The 18,611-nt window shown below is 39.1% G+C and overlaps 1 protein-coding gene across 1 annotated transcript in view; it reads right to left on the bottom strand.

The window, feature by feature from the left end:
• LOC149261142 (putative nucleoredoxin 1) overlaps window positions 1-11,032 on the bottom strand; it is a 30,370-nt gene extending 19,338 nt beyond the window's left edge. Inside the window, exons 1-3 of the mRNA XM_089421658.1 lie at window positions 10,810-11,032; window positions 10,245-10,724; window positions 9,477-9,968 (exon numbers count right to left, since the gene is read on the bottom strand). Of these exons, the coding sequence (XP_089277784.1) occupies window positions 9,477-9,968; window positions 10,245-10,724; window positions 10,810-10,902 (1,065 nt within the window). The 5' untranslated portion in view covers window positions 10,903-11,032. The remainder of the gene's footprint in view (window positions 1-9,476; window positions 9,969-10,244; window positions 10,725-10,809) is intronic.
• Between the last annotated feature and the right edge of the window lie 7,579 nt (window positions 11,033-18,611).

Genomic DNA, 18,611 nt, shown 5'->3' with positions numbered 1-18,611 from the left:
TCACCCCATACCCGAGAGAAAGAAGAAAAGTCTGAACCGACAGAACAGAGAGAGGAGAAATCCCCTTTCAATACACCTTACCCGAGTGAGGAGAAGTACCCCTTCACAACATGTCCGAGAGAGGTTATTTATCCCATACCCCGGGAAGCAACTATGTGCAGTTAGTAATGGCTATGTGCAATTAACGACTGATATGTTCAAACCCGGTACGGTACAGGGCCGACACTCTGAGGCACACTGCCTGCTAATCGATACAACTTTATGCTTGCCGAAGGTCCGTGAGGTCTTGCGCTTCCGAGGGCAAGGCCCGGCAGGGTGAGGGTGAGGGTGAGGGTGATGGACGAACTCTCGACACAGGCCGCCATCGCTCCACTGTTAAGGCTGCCATCGAAATATGTGAAAACCTCCGGGGATTGGGGTGGGTGGGTAAATAGTGGCTATAATAGGACCTTTAGGTGCTCGACCAAAAGCCCCCGCACCCAATAAGTAAATTGAAGGGAAAGATGTGAAAACCTCCGCCAAAGCATGTATTCTCTATGTCATTCTGCATGAATGAATTATATATGTCATTACGCATCAAAACCTCCACCCCCTCCTAATTGGGTGAAAATGACAAATCTCGTAGGGAACGTAGTCGAAAGAATGAATGCATAATGACATATGCCCATATATGCATGATCTGCTAAAGCGTAATTACATATATAATGAATGACTGCATCGATATATGTGTCATACCAGATTCGATGTGATTCATTAGTCATTCTTGAGAGATTGAATGATGCTCGTTATATATGTCATTACGTTCTCTCGAAGAATTGATCAAAGATGCTTATTGGGTGGCCCCTCTCGTCACTAAGGACCTTTAGGTGCTCGACCATAAGCCCCCCCACCCAATAAGTAAATTGAAGAGGGAGAGGATGCGTAAGCAGACTCGACCAAAAGGGAGAGGACCCTTTAGGGGGCTCACTATTCATATGGTGAGGAGAGAGGGTGAGTAAGCGAACTCTCGACTAAAAGGCCGCCATCGCTCCGGGAGAGGAGCATTTTGGAGAGTTGTGACATGCATAGAGGTGCTATGCCATGCTAATGAGTGAGCATCTTGAGTCGCTTGAAGTGAGTGAGCTTGATCGAGGAGTGCATGCAAGAGGTGCTATGCCTTGAGTCGCTTGAAGCTCAAGTGGGCTTGATCGAGTAAGTCGAGTGAGCTTGCTTGAAGTGAGCGAGCTTTAGTTTCATCCTGCTTGAAGCAAGCTTGAGTGGGCATCTTAGCGAGTTAGCTTGCTGAGTGGGCGTAAATCTTACTAAGCTGTTGGAACAAGAGTGTTGATCGGGAATTGGACTAAGATTGGGTTCAAGGCTAAGCTATTGGATGGGAACTAAGATTGGGAATTGGAATCTCTATTCGCCACCTACTTTCTGTTATTCAAAAGGGCCAATGCCTATATAGAATGCAATAGGTAGTACGGACCATTGCAATATCGATCGTAAGTCTTAGCTAGTACTACCAAAGAATGAGTAGTAGCCGGCCTATTGAGTGAAGTGACCGGAAGCCAAAGGATGGGATAGAGGGGCCACCAATGCCGCAGGGGGCGATTGGCCGGACACCAATGAACCCTAAAAAAAGGGCCAAAAGGGGGATTAAGGAACACAACTTTGCTTCAATGACTCAACCATATGGTTTAGCAACTTGACAGGGGCTCGACTTATCAGTTGGTCGATGGGGAGAGAGCTCGACCAGATAGAGAGGGCCTTTACCGGCGTTAGAATGAATTGACTGCTTGGCCGGAGTGAACGGTTTCAATTCTTATATAAGGGGCTCCGCCAATTCTTACTTTCTTCTAATCACGGGTAGAGAGCTGAAATGCCCGGAAGAATTAGTCGCTCTACCGCCCCTCCCCATGACCCTATCGATCGAGTGAATCAGCTGCACTCGAATCTCTTTGAATCAGAAGGGCCTGCAGGTAGGGCAATCGAAGGAGGAAAGAAATGTTCCTCCCCTATCCACTCCACGCACCTTTCCTACTATATATCAATCTCAAAGCTGGTTATGGCGTCTGGCTTCGGGACATTGCTATCTTACTGCAGGTTCGGCTCGGTTCCGCTACTGGCTATCCGCTACTTGTGAATCGGGAACCAGAACATGGACTACGAATTCCCTTTATCTTCAATATCAAAGTGGTTTCCCCTTCTATATATGTCAAATGTGCTATGAATCGGCTCCGCTACAAGCCTTATCTAAATCGGGGAGCAAGAACCGCCCTATTCTTATTTAAGGGTAAGCTACTTCAAAATGCTCGATGAACTACGAATTGCCCTTCTCCACCTCCCAGAAGGGAGTGCTTGCTCCTCCTAACTAAAAGAAATATTTCTCTGCTTCGATGGACGAGAATAATAGGTATGGCAACTTGTTGTCTCAACTGAAGGTGTGGAACCCACTTTTGACCCTTTCTTACTCCTACTCACTTCCTGTCCCTCCGGCAGCCCTGCCCTTTTGTTCTCCTCCAAACCATTCGGGTTGAACAGGAGCTATGATAGAAGTCTTCCTCAGTAGACAGAGGTGGGGCTTATAGATAGATCGAAGGCTAAGCCCCTTAAATCATAATAATAGGGCCATTATAGAGGTGATTTTAGGGCTAAGCTCCGCCACCAAGTTTCGGGCTAAAGGAGACTTATAAACGTAATAACAACCGGGATTCACTACTATTCCTCTGTTTCAACCTAACTATTTTTTATATGTTCCCACCCGCATACCCTTAAAAGTAGTAAATTGAATGCCGCCTTCGATATTTTGGGTACCGAGTCAACGGGTGGTCGCGGAATTTGTCAAGGCCTTGGATAAGGGAGGGTCCGCCTTCTTTTCGGTAGCAGTTAGTTCAAGTGGCATCTCATATTGGTGCCGTCGAGTTTGAAGGTGGACATCCACGACGGTCATGAATACAGTCTGAAATGAAGGATCTTCGGATGAATTAGATGATGAAGGTTTCTTTCTTAGGTGGGGGTGCAGGTTGTTGGGCCGCGACAAACCCTTGCGATGGGAAAGAATTTTGCAACACTTGAGGATTGGACCTGGGTTTATAAACAATGGGAGCTTGGCCTCTCAAGGCTTGGGCTGCTTTAAGTTTATTCGCTTCAATGGCTTGGCGCACCTTCGGTAAAAGTGGACAATGATGAGTATAATATCCATATTCACCACAAATGGAACAAGGTTGGTTTGTTCTCAGTTTCCCTTGCTTGGGAGTGTTAGTTGGTCCTGAGTTCTGATTAGGATTGCCCCCAGCATTTGCCGATGCATTTTGTTGGTTGCCCCCAACCCCTTTATCCTGATTATTGGCTTTTTTCTTCCCCTCATTCTTCTTTTTTTTTGCTGCATATTCTGAGGATTGGGTGCATTCTACTGGGCATATACTTGCCCTTGTTGGGGAGGATTTTGCTGCACCAGATTCTGTTGTGGCTAAGGTGCTTGCATCGGTGGTGCGGAGGGTGCTTGAGTAGGCCCAGGAAAAGGATAATATGGGTTTGCAATGGCGCTACCACAGGCAGTCTCACCATGAACATGATGGTGAGTGGTCGAACTGGCACTTGCGTGCGAGGCAACGCGCGAAGGATCGTGAGTTTGAACAGGCATGGAAGGCTGCCCATAAGAAGGATGGCCAACATTATAACCTCCCCCACCATAGGGATTCCCAATGGAGATGCTGTTTCTTTATATACGCTATTGTCATGGAGCCACTCACTATTTACCCACCCCAATCCCCGTAATCGAGATAATCCAAAACTAAGAGTGTATTCTGCTAAAACCTCCGCCTCCATCAAATGGCCAAATAGGAGCTAAAAGTTCAAAAACCTCCGCCAAGAGAAAATGGCCTATCTCGTAGGGAGAATGTCCAAAACCTCCACCTCCATCGAATGGCCAAATAGGAGCTAAAAGTTCAAAAACCTCCGCCAAGAGAAAATGGCCTATCTCGTAGGGAGAATGTCCAAAAACCTCTGCCTCCATCAAATGGCCAAATAGGAGCTAAAAGTTCAAAAACCTCCGCCAAGGTGAAAATGACATAGAGAAGATCTGGAATCTCTCTCATTCAGAAACCGAAATGACATATATAATAGTAGCCTTGGAATCTCTCTCCTTCAGAAACCAAAATGACATAGAAAAGAGATCTCTCTCATTCAGAAACCGAAATGACATATATAAGATCTGCTTTCAATCTCTCTCCTTCAGAAACCGAAATGACATATATAAGATCTCTCGTTGCAGACAACGCATATATTCTATTAGATTGGTTCGATGGCTTGGCTCAGCTTGGCAGGTGAGATTGCTTGGCAGGTGAGATTGCTTGGCAGGTGAGAGGGCTTGTAGGTAGGAGCGTAATGACACATATCGATGCATTCATTCATTATATACGTAATTACGCAATCTAATTTGAGGCCCGGTAGGACCTCTCAGCACCAACTAAGCCAATTCACTAGGTATCATCTAAGACCAATAGGGACGGAGTCACTCACTATTCATATGGTGAGGGATCTCTGTAAGTGAGAATCGGTATAGGGAAACTACTCGTTCTATTCTTTTCCGGGCCGGGGCCTATATAATGCTGCCTTCTCTTTACTTTCTTTATAGGGCGGAAAGAAAGAAGTGGGGTGAGCTTCCTGAGCATTCTCAATTTACTTTCTTTATAGAAAGAAACAGAAATAAAAGAACTTACTTACCCATCATCGCTATAGAGGGCTGGCCTGGCTTTCTTTTTATGACTCCTTTGTTCTTGAACGCTTGCTTATCTGATGGCTGGCTTTCTTCCTCTCGTAACCGGCACCTCCATGCCTCCCTCATTCATAGCTTGACCTCATGCCCTTATGAGTGGGCCAACAAATGAACGGACGGATACATAACGAAACGAAGAAAAATGTGCGAGGGAAGCCTCTGTTTGAGCATGGGAGGACTCTTCCTGTGTAGATGCAATGGGCAAACCTACATCAATAGGGCAAATGGCTGGAACCCCAAGCACACCTGAAACGGGTTGTGTCCAATGGATCTGTGGAGGGCTCAGTTGTAGCTATGTTGAACATACAGAAGGCTCTCATCCCATGTGCATGGATGCTTGGAGTTGTACATGTGCAAGATATGCCCGATCATCCTGTTCACTACCTCTGTTTGCCCATCGGTTTAGGGGTGGAAGGCAGTCAATTTGGTCAGCTTGGTGTCCATCAAAGACCACAGGCTGGCTCTCCCTATCTGAAATAATGGTCCGTGGCAAAATGAACCCAAACACGCTTGAAGAAGAGCTTAGCAATGGCTTCTGTTGTGATACTCTCTTCTTGCAAGGTACTAGAATGGCCATCTTACAGAATTGGTGAACAACCACAAAGAATCATTACCATGCTTGGTTGAGGGAAGACCTGACATATAATCCATGGAGATGGACTCCCAAGGCTTGTCTAGGGTAGGTAGAGGAGTGTACAATCCCTTCTTCTTGATGGCAGGTTTAGCAACTGCACAGGCGGTGCATGACTTGATGTACCTGCTAACGTCCTATCGGAGTTTTGGCTAATAGAAAGACTTTTTTTGCAGCACTGCTACTGTCTTCTCCACACACCAAAGTGCCCTGCCACCTGACTGTAATGCGCCTCCCAAATCAGCTTCACACGCTCGCTTGAAGGGACACAGAGATGGCCCAGATGGCACAAAAGTGCATGCATCCTGGAGGTGAAATTATACCTGCACCCAGGGCCTGATATGTAGCAGTGAAGTCAGGATCATTGTCATACAATTGGGGCCACCCTGAGGAGCCACAAGAGTGAAAACTTTGTAGTCAACGCCACAACTGGAGGCTGGCTGAGGCAGTCTGCAACTCGATTCGTTCTGTCCTTCTTATACTTGTCACACTTATACCGCTTATACTGGCTCTATATCCAGACAGCTCTATCCCACTTCCCCTTCTCTCTCTATACAGCTATACCACTGCTCTCTAAACCTATATAGAGCTACTAACATCACTACCATCCATCCCATCATCCAGCCCAGCATACCCATCATCACTACCATCAGACCTATCATCCCATCCCCCATCTTCCCATCTTCCCATCTTCAGAAAAGCTCGAAGAGCATGAGTCTATTTTTGGCTTATCACCTTGGCGGAGGTTTTTGAACTTTTAGCTCCTATTTTTCCATTTTCAGGATGAGCAAGCAGGCTCGAGCACTATTTACCCACCCACCCCAATCCCCTGAGGTGGAGGGTTTTCAAGGTTTCCCTCACCATACTTCAGGCTAGGTGGATTTCATATAATTGTAATGCGGGGTTTGTGACCCGGATGGATGGCAGGTGTATGGCTTGCAATCTAACGTGAATCCGCTGCACTCCCCTCGTAGTGAAAAAGGAATAGGGTTTATGGGGTTAGCTGGGGCAGCCAGTGTAAAGGAATAAATAGAAAAAGATCTACCTGGGGCGTTTCCTTTGTGCTGTGTTCCTATAAAGACTGAGTGTATGGCATTTGGGTAATAAGGTGGATGGATTTCCTGGCTGGTGGATTGTATGGAATCGAACTTTAATGCAATCAACTCATTCTTCCGGGTTGGGGGTTATAATCCCCACTACTGTATCTGTGTAACCATTCCTCTATCCCTCACTGGTAGTATCAATCATATCATCCTTCCCTGGTAGTATATGTTTATCACTCCCATTCGTTCGTTAGTATATGTCCTATCTATCAGTGGTCATCCTTCGTGCCTTCCCTCTGATGGTAGTATATGTCCTCTCATTGCATTCCAATCCATTCCATTGATTGCATTCTAGCCCCTGCTTGTAGGTATAAGTCATTCCATCGGTTGAAAGGATTGCCTCGGAAGGTGGGAAGCATAGATTGCGATGGCTGGCTGGATGGATTGCTTTATTGGCTGGATGGCTTGGCTTGCTATTGACTACTCGCCGGGTGGGGCAGGACATGGATTGCTTTGAGGATGCGTAAGCATGCTCGACTAACAGGAGAGGGCTTGACGGCTTTCCTGCTTGGTTATACAGAGACTAGCTTCTTTTCAGTGCCGAGAGAATGGATTGGCCTAGCGCTAGCGTCATGCTTCGAAGAAAAAGATCCATAGGCAAGGTTCCTGGTTCGTTAAGCCACTTAGGTGTGGGTGTGGGAATAGGTTGGGAATATTGGAATCAATTTCCGCCTTCCAATACGACTTGCTTGGTCAGGCTCTGCTTTCCAATCAAACTATCCAGCCAGCTATCTTCGCTAACGCTCGGAGTAATACTCGATAGGTCCCTTCGTTGTCGCTCGTAGCCTACAGCCAATAAAAAGAGATAGGCGTTGCATAGGTTCCTTTAGTCAACCAACTAACAAAGACAAGAGAGATTAGTCAGAAGGTTAGGCTCCTATCACTCACGCTCTTAGGCAAGCTATTCTCGCTAACGCTCGGTACGACTCGATAGGTCTCCTCGTTGGCGTTCGAAAAGACATACTTTTCGCTGGCGCTCGAGAATCACTTCAATATAGGGGCAGTCGAACTTACATACAGGGGCAGTGAACATAAAGGAGGGGCAGTGAACATCACCAAGGAGGCACTGTCGAATTCTCAGAGGGGCGTGTATGGAGTGCTATTAAGTTATCCTTGCCATTAGTGAAATTATCGTTAGCAATCGAAATCACTATTCTTTTCAGCCAGGGTTTTCGCTATCATTAGTCCTTTCAATCAATCAACATTAAGCGTTTCCGAAGTGCCTACCATTTATCCAATCAAAATATCCATCCATCCTGGTTGGGTTCATAAAGCGCCTAACTTGATTAATCAATTTATATCCTTCCTTATCTGTTGCCTTTATCTGTCCAATCAATTAATTGGTAGGAAGCCCAAGTATAGGATCTCTATAACTCCAAATTCACACTTGGACTCTTTTGCAAAGACTACCTGCTGCAAGATCTGTATCCAAGTGTCTAAAGTGGTCTTCCCGGGTTTGATTATAAATAAAGATGTCATCAATCAATAAAAAAACAAATCTCCTAAACTGGGCACTAAATACCTGGTTCATGGCTGATTGGAAAGGGGTTAGCGCATTTGTTAGCTTGAATGGCATGACCATGAACTCATAGTGTCCACAATGACACCTAAAAGCTTTCTTGTGCACATTCTCCTCACGCACACGGATCTGGGCCGGACCTTAAGTCGATTTTTTCCAAGTAGACGGCTCCATGCAATTCATCGATAAGCTCATCGATCGCCTGTTCTTGATTGTTTTATTGTTAAAAGGTAATCTATGCACATCCTCATCGTACCATCGTTCTTCTTTACGAGCACTACTTATGAAGCAAATGGACTAGAACTAGGCCTGATGTGACCCATCTCCAGAAGTGAGTGAAGATTACATATATCCACTTAGACCTTGATAGCCTTTTCTATTTCCTCTTTCTATATCCGTGGATGGCGGTAGGGGGTGATCACAATGGGCTTAGAGCCCGGCTCCAACTCTATGATGTGTTGGAATATCCTCTACAGCCCTGCGGGCATATTACCGAACACAACACTATGCCGGTCCAAGATAGGCTGAATGTCAACATGATAAGTGTGGTGCTCATCTGAAGGTACATACGGCATGCCTTTGATCATAAAGCAACTGGCTGCCCATAAAGCGTGGGCCAGAGGGGAACTGACATGACTCTCAACCTCACGGCTGTCCGTTAACCTTATGTTAGGGAGCATAGGAAATATTTAGCCTGCCTCAATAATGGTACCACCCAAGCAGTAGGCCTGAGGGGACTAACATGACTCTCAACCTCACGGCTGTCCATAAGGCTTGGTATGAAAAGAACATCAAACCCTTTTTCGATTCCATACCCTAAAGGCATCACAAAAATCTGTTCAGCGATTAAATGAAAACAAGTTTCAAGTTCCAAGTTCTGTGTTCAGTGTCTGAGTCTCTGCTCCCTAATACTAGATCCCTAAGAGCTTATCATAGTTTTAACCAGATTCAACCAATTAATTTGTAAACTGCACATCCCAAATTGTGTATGGAGATTTGTTTTATTGATTGTCTCCATCTGAATACTTCTGGATATGTTAATCAACCAGTCTTATTGCCGATACTCTGTGAATGAGAATCTATGTTTCTGTGTCCAGATTGATCAGAACAGAACGAATATTATAAATAAACCGTTACCGGTTTGAAAAATGGGAAGCAGAATCCACATTAGCCTGGGATAGAACATGATTAAACAAAGAAGACCAAGTGGCTGAGCTGCTACACCTGAGCAGCTTCAGGCTGTCAAAAATTACTCAGGACTTGCGCCTCGCTCTCTCCGCTTATCAGCGTTATCACGATTCACAAGCCCAAATTAGCATGGCAGCAACCAATAAGTTACTCTGCCTGACCATTTGTATATAGAACCCCCGTATGTTATGAAGGAATAGAACTTAATTCTATGGTGCGATTCATGAATCATGGCATAAGAACAGTGAATGCAGTAAGCAGATCTCAGTATCTCACCTGGGCACCTCCATGCTCAATCAAAAAGTTGCGCTTATCGGAAACCAAGAGTGACTCCAGGGTTTGAGCTTCTCGTTTGGCTTCATCCTCTGCTTCAAGCTCTGCTTCAAGCTCATCCAGCGTTTTGTTGGTAAATGGATAAGCTCTGATTCCATATTCTTGTATAAGGCCCACAGCATTCGTTTGTAATGTTTTCCCATCTGGACCCAAAATAATCAAGGTTGGGAGACTCTGAACGCGGAAGTAGTGGCACAAATTCTTTTCAACGTTGTCTCCAAATGGCAAAGCCAGCCATGGCATGTTTGCATAATATTCTTCAAAGTCTTTCGCCTCGATGTCATTCGAGAGAAACACAATCTCAAAAGCCTCCCCTTTGTTCAAAAGCTCATTATAAATCTCCACAAGCTGTGGAGTGAAATTTCTACAGGGACCAGACCAGTAGGCTGAGAAATACAAACACACAGTTTTCCCCACAAGCTCTGCTACTGGAACCTACAGGAAAACACCAAATTGACAATAAGGCCATCATGAAATAAAATCTGTGCATCTATTTTTCCTAAACCCTTACAGGAGCCAATGAAACTCAATTGCCCAATTCAATACATGTATTCAATAGACTTAATGAATACATAATTTATTTCTAGATTTTCAAGTTCAATAGCCCAATTCAATACATGCTTTCATGAATCATACCTACATTCTCATAAAGAACCCAAATCCAGACTTGCTGGCAGAGAAAAACACAAGCCAAAAAGGGAAAACACGCACCTTTCTTCCTCCATGGGCAAGGACAAAATCCCGTTCATCAGACAGCAGAAGAGACTCTACAGTCTCTGCAGCCCATAAGGCTTCCTCTTTCGCCCTCAGCTCATCAAATCTCTCTGCGGTGAATGGATATCCCTCAACCCCATATTTTTCAATGATCTCCACACCTTCAGTCGTTATAACTCTGCCCTCTCTGTCCAGAAAAACAAGGCACGGAATGCCATCGACCTGGAAGGCCTGATTAAGCTTCTTCCTTGTATTACAATCTGGGAATGGCAGGGCAAGCCATGGCATGGTGTGGTGGTATTCCTCGAATGACTTCTCATCAAAATCCGCAGAAACTAAGAGAATCTCAAAGTCCCCCTTCTCCGATAACTTTTTATAGATTTCAGACAAAACGGGGGTGAAAGCCTTGCATGGAGGACACCAATGGGCAGAAAAGTACAGACCCACTAGTTTCCCTTTCAGTGCTTCAACTTTCACCTGTAGATTACATTGGATTCAATACAAAAATGCAATTTTGCAGCAAAATAAATGATAACAGAGACTATAAGTATAACAATCGTACCTTGTCTCCATTATTTCTGAACAAGAAATCACGTTCCCCGTTGTGAAGCAAAGAAATCAAACTGTCATGGGTTGTTTCCTTTTGCACAGCCATAGTAAGCTAACACAATCTCTCTTTCGGTTGCGAGCCAACTTTCTTCCACTGCCCTCTCTGAGGGCTAAGAAAGAGAGTTTTTTTTAATAGGAATCATGAATTCCGTTCGGTGACTTGATATTGAAATATTCTTCGAGTAATAGAATAAATTTATAATACAATCTGAGCTTGCTTTACTTTTAAGGATTTCAATCACATCGAAACCGTATAAAAGTTATATATATATATATATATATAATATAATTTTAATTTTAATTTTGAAATATTAATTGTTCTTAGATATATTAATTTTATTAAAAATAAATCATATATTATTATTATTATTAAATATTTTTTATTAATTTATTAAATAAAATTTATTTTATTTTAAATATGATTATAATAAATAATAATATGATTATAAATTAAATTGATTTTTTTTCCAAGTTATTAAGATTTTTTTTTCATTTTTATATATTTAGTATTTTGTAAATTAAAAAAATTAGATTTATAAAGCTGTTATGATTTTATGTTTTTTAGCATGAATTTTAAATAATAAAAAAAATTTGATGTTTATCATTATAATTCATTCTTCATCACTTACACAACTTTACATAACACATCTATGTTTGTTTGTTTGTTATTTTTTTTAATTTTTTTGACAAGAATAAATATATTTTGCATTAAATATGTGCTTGGTCACATAATATAGGTTTACATTATGAGCATCATCCTACAAGTCCATAGGGCTAAAGAGTGCTAATTACTTAGGCTTACTAGACTACATACTATGTCACATTTCAAAACATTCTTGAAGCTATATGTACAACAACAAAAAACCTAGCAAAAAGAAAAATGTGCAAGGCAACATACTTCAAATACATTTGTATTCATCTGCATTGGCTAGCTTGTTAATGTCCAGGCACTGCTCTTGTTGAGTCCAGGTTGCATCGTAAATCTTGCTAAGCTGAGTTTTCAATAGACTAATTTGGTGCCAGAGATCCACTCATTTTCCTCGAGCAATTGTACTATGGATAGGCTGTGGTCCTTTAATTTCAAATTTAGTTCAAGTAAATCTACTTGTAGCACATCAATTTTCTACTTCAATTGAGTGATTGCGTCGAGACAACCACTATTCATTCTCCCAACACCATTGATACTTACTAACATTCCCGTGGGACCTCCCCACATTCTATCTCTAGCTCGTCTCCTAACTTACAACGCCTGCAATCTTACCTCAGATTCGTTATTTGCTCATCCAATTTAGATTCAAACCTATGGAGAGGGGAAAGAATGGAATCCATCCGTCCTAATAGAGTTCTGCTTCTTTGAGCCATAGTGGAGGATGTTGAAAATGCAACAAGAAAATCCTGATTTAATTTTCCCTTGAATTAAATTAGGAGAAAAATTGTAATTCCACATCACAAGACAACTTGTATGAGTTAACTAAGTTAATTTCACTTAGTTGACTCAGTTAATTCGAGTTGAGGGTTTAACTTGAGTCATGTAGAGTGGCTCCACTTTATAGGAGCCCTAGTTGAGTTTATTTTCAGTTGTAATCAATTAATTCAGTTTAACCGAGTTAAAATCAGTTAAACTAGTTCCAACTGCTGGAGGAACTGGTAGGAGGTCTAGCAGTAGGGTGCAACTTCATGTGTTCAACCAGTGAACAGATAAATCAACCATAGTTAACTCATGCATGCATGAAATTCAAGTTACCTAGTTGATATTGGAGTTCAAGAGAAAAAAAAAACATTAGCAAAAACTAGAGAAAAAAATTATCTCACAAACCATAAAAAAAAAAAAAAAAAAAAACAAAAAAAAAAACAAAATTAAAATATATATATATTAAGTAAGTAAAAATAGAGAAATTAAAAAAAATATATTAGAAAAAACTGGGGAAAAAAAAAAACAAATTAAAAACAAACTAGTTGAATAATAATAATAATAATAATGAAAAAAATTTAAAAATTAATAAAATTAATATTAAAAAAAAAACAAAAAAAATTCAAATTATATAAAAAAAAAAAAAAACAAAACAAAAAACAAAAAACAAAAAAATGTGTATTTCTTTATTAAGGAATTTAGACTTCTGTGATCCATAACATTGTTTAGTAATCTTCGGCAAAATCACATAAGATTGATTATGTGTATTCTTATTTAAAAAAAAAAAAAAAATTAATAAACATAGATATTTTATTTTTAAAAAAATTAAATTTAATTTTTTTTTAAAACAATCTATTTTATTATTAAAAACAATTTTTATTTTTACTTTTATTTAAAAATAAAATTATTCAACATATATTTTATATTAAAAAAAAAAAAAAAAAAACTTATATTTTATATTAAAAAAAAAAATTACATTTACATTTTCTTTTAAACTATGTTTTTTTATTAAAAAAAAAATGAAAATTACATTTACATTTTTTTTTAACAATGTCTTTTTTTATTTAAAAAAAAATGAAAATTAAATATTTTTTTTCAACAATTTTTTTTATAACATTTTTTTTGGTTATAATAAAAAAAAATAAAAATTTAAACCAACATTTTTTTTTAATTTAAAATTTTACAAATTATTAAAACGAATTAAAATTTTTAAAAATTATTAAAAAAAATTAAAATTCCTATTTAAAAAAAAAAAAATTGGCTGTGGCCCTCCCCGGCGCACGTGGCGGCGCTGCCGTGGGCGGAGGGGCCTGCGCGTAGACCCTTCGCTCCCCGGCCGCGCGCAGGCCCTCCGCCCCCCGGTTGCCAGTGGCGGCGCTGCCGTGGGCAGAGGGCAGGCCCTCCGCCCACGGCAGCGCCGCCACGGGCGCCGGGGAGGGCCACAACCATTTTTTTTTTTTTTAAATAGGAATTTTAATTTTTTTTAATAATTTTTTAAAATTTTAATTCGTTTTAATAATTTGTAAAATTTTAAATTAAAAAATATATATATTGATTTTAAAAAAAATCTTTTTTTTTTATTATAACAAAAAAAATGTTATAAAAAAAAATTGTTGAAAAAAAAAAATTAATTTTCATTTTTTTTTAAATAAAAAAGAAACATTGTTAAAAAAAAAATGTAAATGTAATTTTCATTTTTTTTTAATTAAAAAAACATAGTTTAAAAGAAAAATGTAAATGTAATTTTTTTTTTAAATATAAAATATAAGTTTAATTTTTTATTTTTTTTTTCTAAATATAAAATATATGTTGAATAATTTTATTTTTAAATAAAAGTAAAAATAAAAATTGTTTTTAATAATAAAATAGATTGTTTTAAAAAAAAATTAATTTTAATTTTTCTTAAATAAAATATCTATGTTTATTAAAAAATAATTACAATTTTTTTTAAATAAGAAATATTCATTTTTTTTGTTTTTTGTTTTATAATCTGAATTTATTTTGTTTTTTTTTTTAATATTAATTTAATTAGTTTTTAAATTTTTTTCATTAATTTCTATTTTTTTTTTAACTAGTTTGTTTTTAATTTGTTTTTTTCTTACCCAGTTTTTTCTAATGTTTTTTTTTTTTAATTTCTCTATTTTTACTTACTTACTATATATATATTTTAATTTTGTCTTTTTTGTTTTCCAAATTCTTTTATGGTCTGTGAGATCATTTTTTAACATTTTTTGTTTTTGTTTTTTTTTTTTTTTTGTCTTTTATATATATTTTTATATTTGTTTTTTAAGTAATCAACATTTTAATCTTAATTTTAGTTGCTTTTAATTTTTTTTTAATTTTTTAATTTTTTTTAAATCTAGTTTGTTTTTAATTTTTAATTTTTTTGTTTTTTTGTTTTTAATTTTTCTATTTTCACCTACTTAATTTTTTGTCTCTTTTAAATGTTTCTTTTCTTTTCCATATATATATTTTTTTGCCAATTTTTTTTAGTTTACAAGATAACTCCTTTTTCCCCCTTTTTTAAAAATAATTTTTTGACTATTTAATTGTTTATAATTTTTTTTTTAGTTTTTTAATTCTTATCATTAATTTCGTTCTTTTTACATTTTATGATTGATTTTTTTTTTTCGTCTTTTATTTTTGTTTTATATTTTTGTTTTAATCTATGTTTTGTTTTTTTGTTTTTGTTTTTTTTACTTTTTTGTGTTTTTTCATTGTTTTTATTTTTTATTTTTTATTTTTAATTTTATGTTTTCATTATTTTTTTAAATTTAGTGTTTTTCGGGGTCATGATAAAATATTTTATGCCATTATTTCGAAATGTTGAAATTTTACTTTCAAAAAAAAAATGTTCTTCCAGAATCAACCCTTTTCGTTTTGAGGGTGTTTTTTGGATAATTTTTGAGCAAAAAAATTGGTTTTCACCGCCATTTTTAAAACATGTTGAAAATTTACCCAAGAAAAGAAAAGGTGTTATTCCAGCATCAACACTTTTCACTTTTAGCACTGTTTTTTATGTTTTTTCGGGGTTTTTTTGCTAGAGTTCCCATTTTGAGTTTATAGTTCCCGTTTCAAAGTTTACATTGTTAAGTGGTGCATGCAGTTAGAGAATGGCCAATAGGGATTGCACAATTCAAGATGGGGATTTCCCTAATTAATAGGGGGTTGATTCCTTGAGAAATAACACAAGGAAATAGGGACTTTGGCAAGTAGAAAATTGGTTAAGTATTGGCCAAGGTTTGTATAGGAAGCAATGAGACAGATAGAGATAGTGCAGAGGTTGCTCAGGCTTGAGAAAAGCATTGTAATCTTCTCATATTTTTCAGACTAATGCAATATATAGATAGCAGGGGTTTTTGGCTGTGACTTTCCCTAGGAAATCATTGTGTAATGTGTTGATTGAATTCTTTCTCTTGTATGCTTCGTGATTTCACAATCGTTAATTGCTTCCATAGTTGGTAGAGTAGATTCAAGTCTATTATTTTAGTAAATTACAATTAATAGTTTGAATCTACAAGGAATTTCTACATAGGAATATGGGATAGTGCCAGCCCATAAAATCCGTATATCTTTGACAAAATTTAACATATAAAACCAATCAAATAGATTTTATATATGATAAGTCAAACAATGAAAATTCCTTGTTGCCTAGCACTGTCGTGAAGATTGTTGTGAATTCCTTGGATGCCAATAATTCCACACTAAAGCTACTGAGCTTAAGCCATCTACCACCTTACTAGAATTTCATGTTGTGTCAATTTTTATCAGGAGGACATTCCAAATGTTGAACTCGTACCCAATTAGGAGAAATATCCAACCGTCAAGCTAGAAGGATAAACTAGTATTCCCATTCTAACCTAGTTATATAGTTACCCAATTCGCTTACAATCCTTAGATCTGAACACAACAAAAAATTAGCCATCAGTATGGAAATTAATAGATCTCCACCTACCTATAATTGATCCAGGTGGATATTGGTGGCCACCCGCCTATTCCACCTAGACCCCCTAGTCAGTTTAATATGTTTCCTTATTCATTTTAACATTTATTATTTTTAGCAGTTTTTCAGGTCCTAAACTTCCAACGCAGTTTTGACCCCCTAAACGACGTTTTTTTGGGGTTTGCGGCAAGCTAATAGCCATAGGCATGGGCCTATAGTGAAACCTGTAGTACTCAGAAAGACCTTTCCAAGAAGGTATCATACGCGCCAAATGGAGATAATATGACCAAGTTACGACCCCAGGAAGTTGGCTTCCCAACTAACCCCAACGGGGCCCACAAAATCTTGGTGTTACATATCGTGGGGTTAGGGTTTTGGTTGTTTAGGGTTTTCTCATGGTTTCCAATAATAAATAGGCCATTGAGCCTCATTGTAACACAATTTAGAGGCATGTTTATAAGCATAGTTCAATATTCTTCTATTAATGAAATGAAGTGTTTTTCTGCAGCATCTCTATGTTTATGATTATATCTGTAAGTTGTTGCATCCATGTTTAAGTTCAAATCAGTGGTATCAGAATGGCCTTCTTTCTCTGTTTTTCTTTACATGTCCCCAACGAGGTCAGGGTACTATAATGAGTTAGGGCTTGATCTGGTTAAACCATTGCAAGATCAGCCTCGCAAAACTTGACAGCCTCCCATGGCGAAAGAAAAGAAAGAAGAGGGGGCAGGGGATCCTTTCAAAATGTTGCTCGAGGAAGCCCTTAAGCGACAAAGGGATGCGATGATGGATAAATTTTCCCGGATCCTTTGACGACTACCCATAGGCAATGCATCTTCATCCAGTAGCCACTTTAGAGGCACCACTCCTTTTAAGGTCCAAGTTAACTTCGATATTCCCATATTCGAAGGCCTGATAGATGCAGACGTCATAGATAAATGGTTAAATCTATTGGAAGGATATTTTTCAGTTCATGACTTTTCCAATCAAGAAAATATTACTTTTGCACTTCTTAAAGTCGCCCCACACATCAAGGATTGGTGGGAAACCTACTATGAACAAAAGGACGAGAGTGAACCCTCGTAGTTTTCAACTGCACCCACTTGGAATTCTTTCCGAGATGCCATCAAGGAACAATATTACCCTGTTGGGAGCTATGAAGACATACATAAAAGTGGACTACGCTACAACAGGGAAGGGACCAAGATATGCCAGAGTTCACAAATACTTTCCATACCCTTTGCACAAAGATGGGTATCAAGGGTATTGAGCGACACTTGGTGCTCAAGTACCATGGTTTTCTACACAAGTACATCCAGGACGAGATGGAGTTCCTAGATATTTCCTCGCTCGGAACGACGTATCGGTAGGCTATCAAGATTGAGCAGAAGTTTAAACCGAAGAAACGAGACTTTGGATCTGCGAATCCAAAGCAAAGAAAAGGCACCCCCAAAACACAGAACAAAGAATCAAGCCAAGGCAGAGCTGCCCAAGACAACCCGCCGAAGCCGCAAGCAAAGAACAACACCCTAAAGATGAAGAAGGACACGAGAAAATGGTGTGAGTTCCATAAGAGCTCCACTCATAATACAATTGAGTGTCGGGTCAAGCAGTCATTGGTGGCCGAGCTGAAGGCTTATAAATCAGACGCAAGTTCCAACTTTAAATGATAATTCGACAAGGGAATTGACAAAGGGAAGCAGATCATTGATGCAGAGCCCAGTTCCATCGTGGCCACCACCAAGATCCAGAAGATTGAGCCAGAAGATCCAGAGGAGGGGGAATGTCTCTTCCACTCACATATGTGGGTGAAGGGTTCTTCACTGTAGTTCATTGTTGACAGCAGGAGCCAAAATAACCTCATTTCAACAGAGGTCGTGAAGTAGCTGGGCCTAAATACTATAGCACATCCACAATCGTACACCATCGGGTGGCTTCACCAAGGACGAGACCTTCATGTCAACGAACAGTGCCACCTTCCCTACAACATCAAGCCCTTCACAGATGAGGTATTGTGTGACGTTGCTCCTCTTGAAGTTTGTGATGTATTGTTAGGAAAACCATACTTGTGGAAGCGACATGTTGTATATGAGTCTAGACATCGCTTTGTGATTATTACTTCGGCTAATAAGTTGTACAGGATACTGGAGGTAGCACTGCCTACCGCCATCTCTTTGATCACTGCAAAGCAATACAGTAAGATCATTTCCCATACTAGGAAATTTGTTTTCCTTATGATTTGTCCCCAGGGCAAGAAGAAAGTTGTGGCCACGGCTTCCAGACAGGGCTCCTCTGCACAACAACAGCAGATGGACAAGGTCGTGGAGGAGTACAGGGATATTTTCGCCTCACCCACCTTCGAATATGGGAATTCGCCTCGCCCAATAGATCGGTCTTTCGA

This window comes from Pinus tabuliformis, chromosome 6 (genome assembly GCF_031772625.1).
Source record: "Pinus tabuliformis cultivar Carrire ecotype Pingquan chromosome 6, CPIR1, whole genome shotgun sequence".
In the NCBI taxonomy this organism is placed as follows: Eukaryota; Viridiplantae; Streptophyta; class Pinopsida; order Pinales; family Pinaceae; genus Pinus; species Pinus tabuliformis.
Note: the sequence above shows the minus strand (reverse complement) of the source record. Positions and strands in the feature narration are given on the sequence as shown.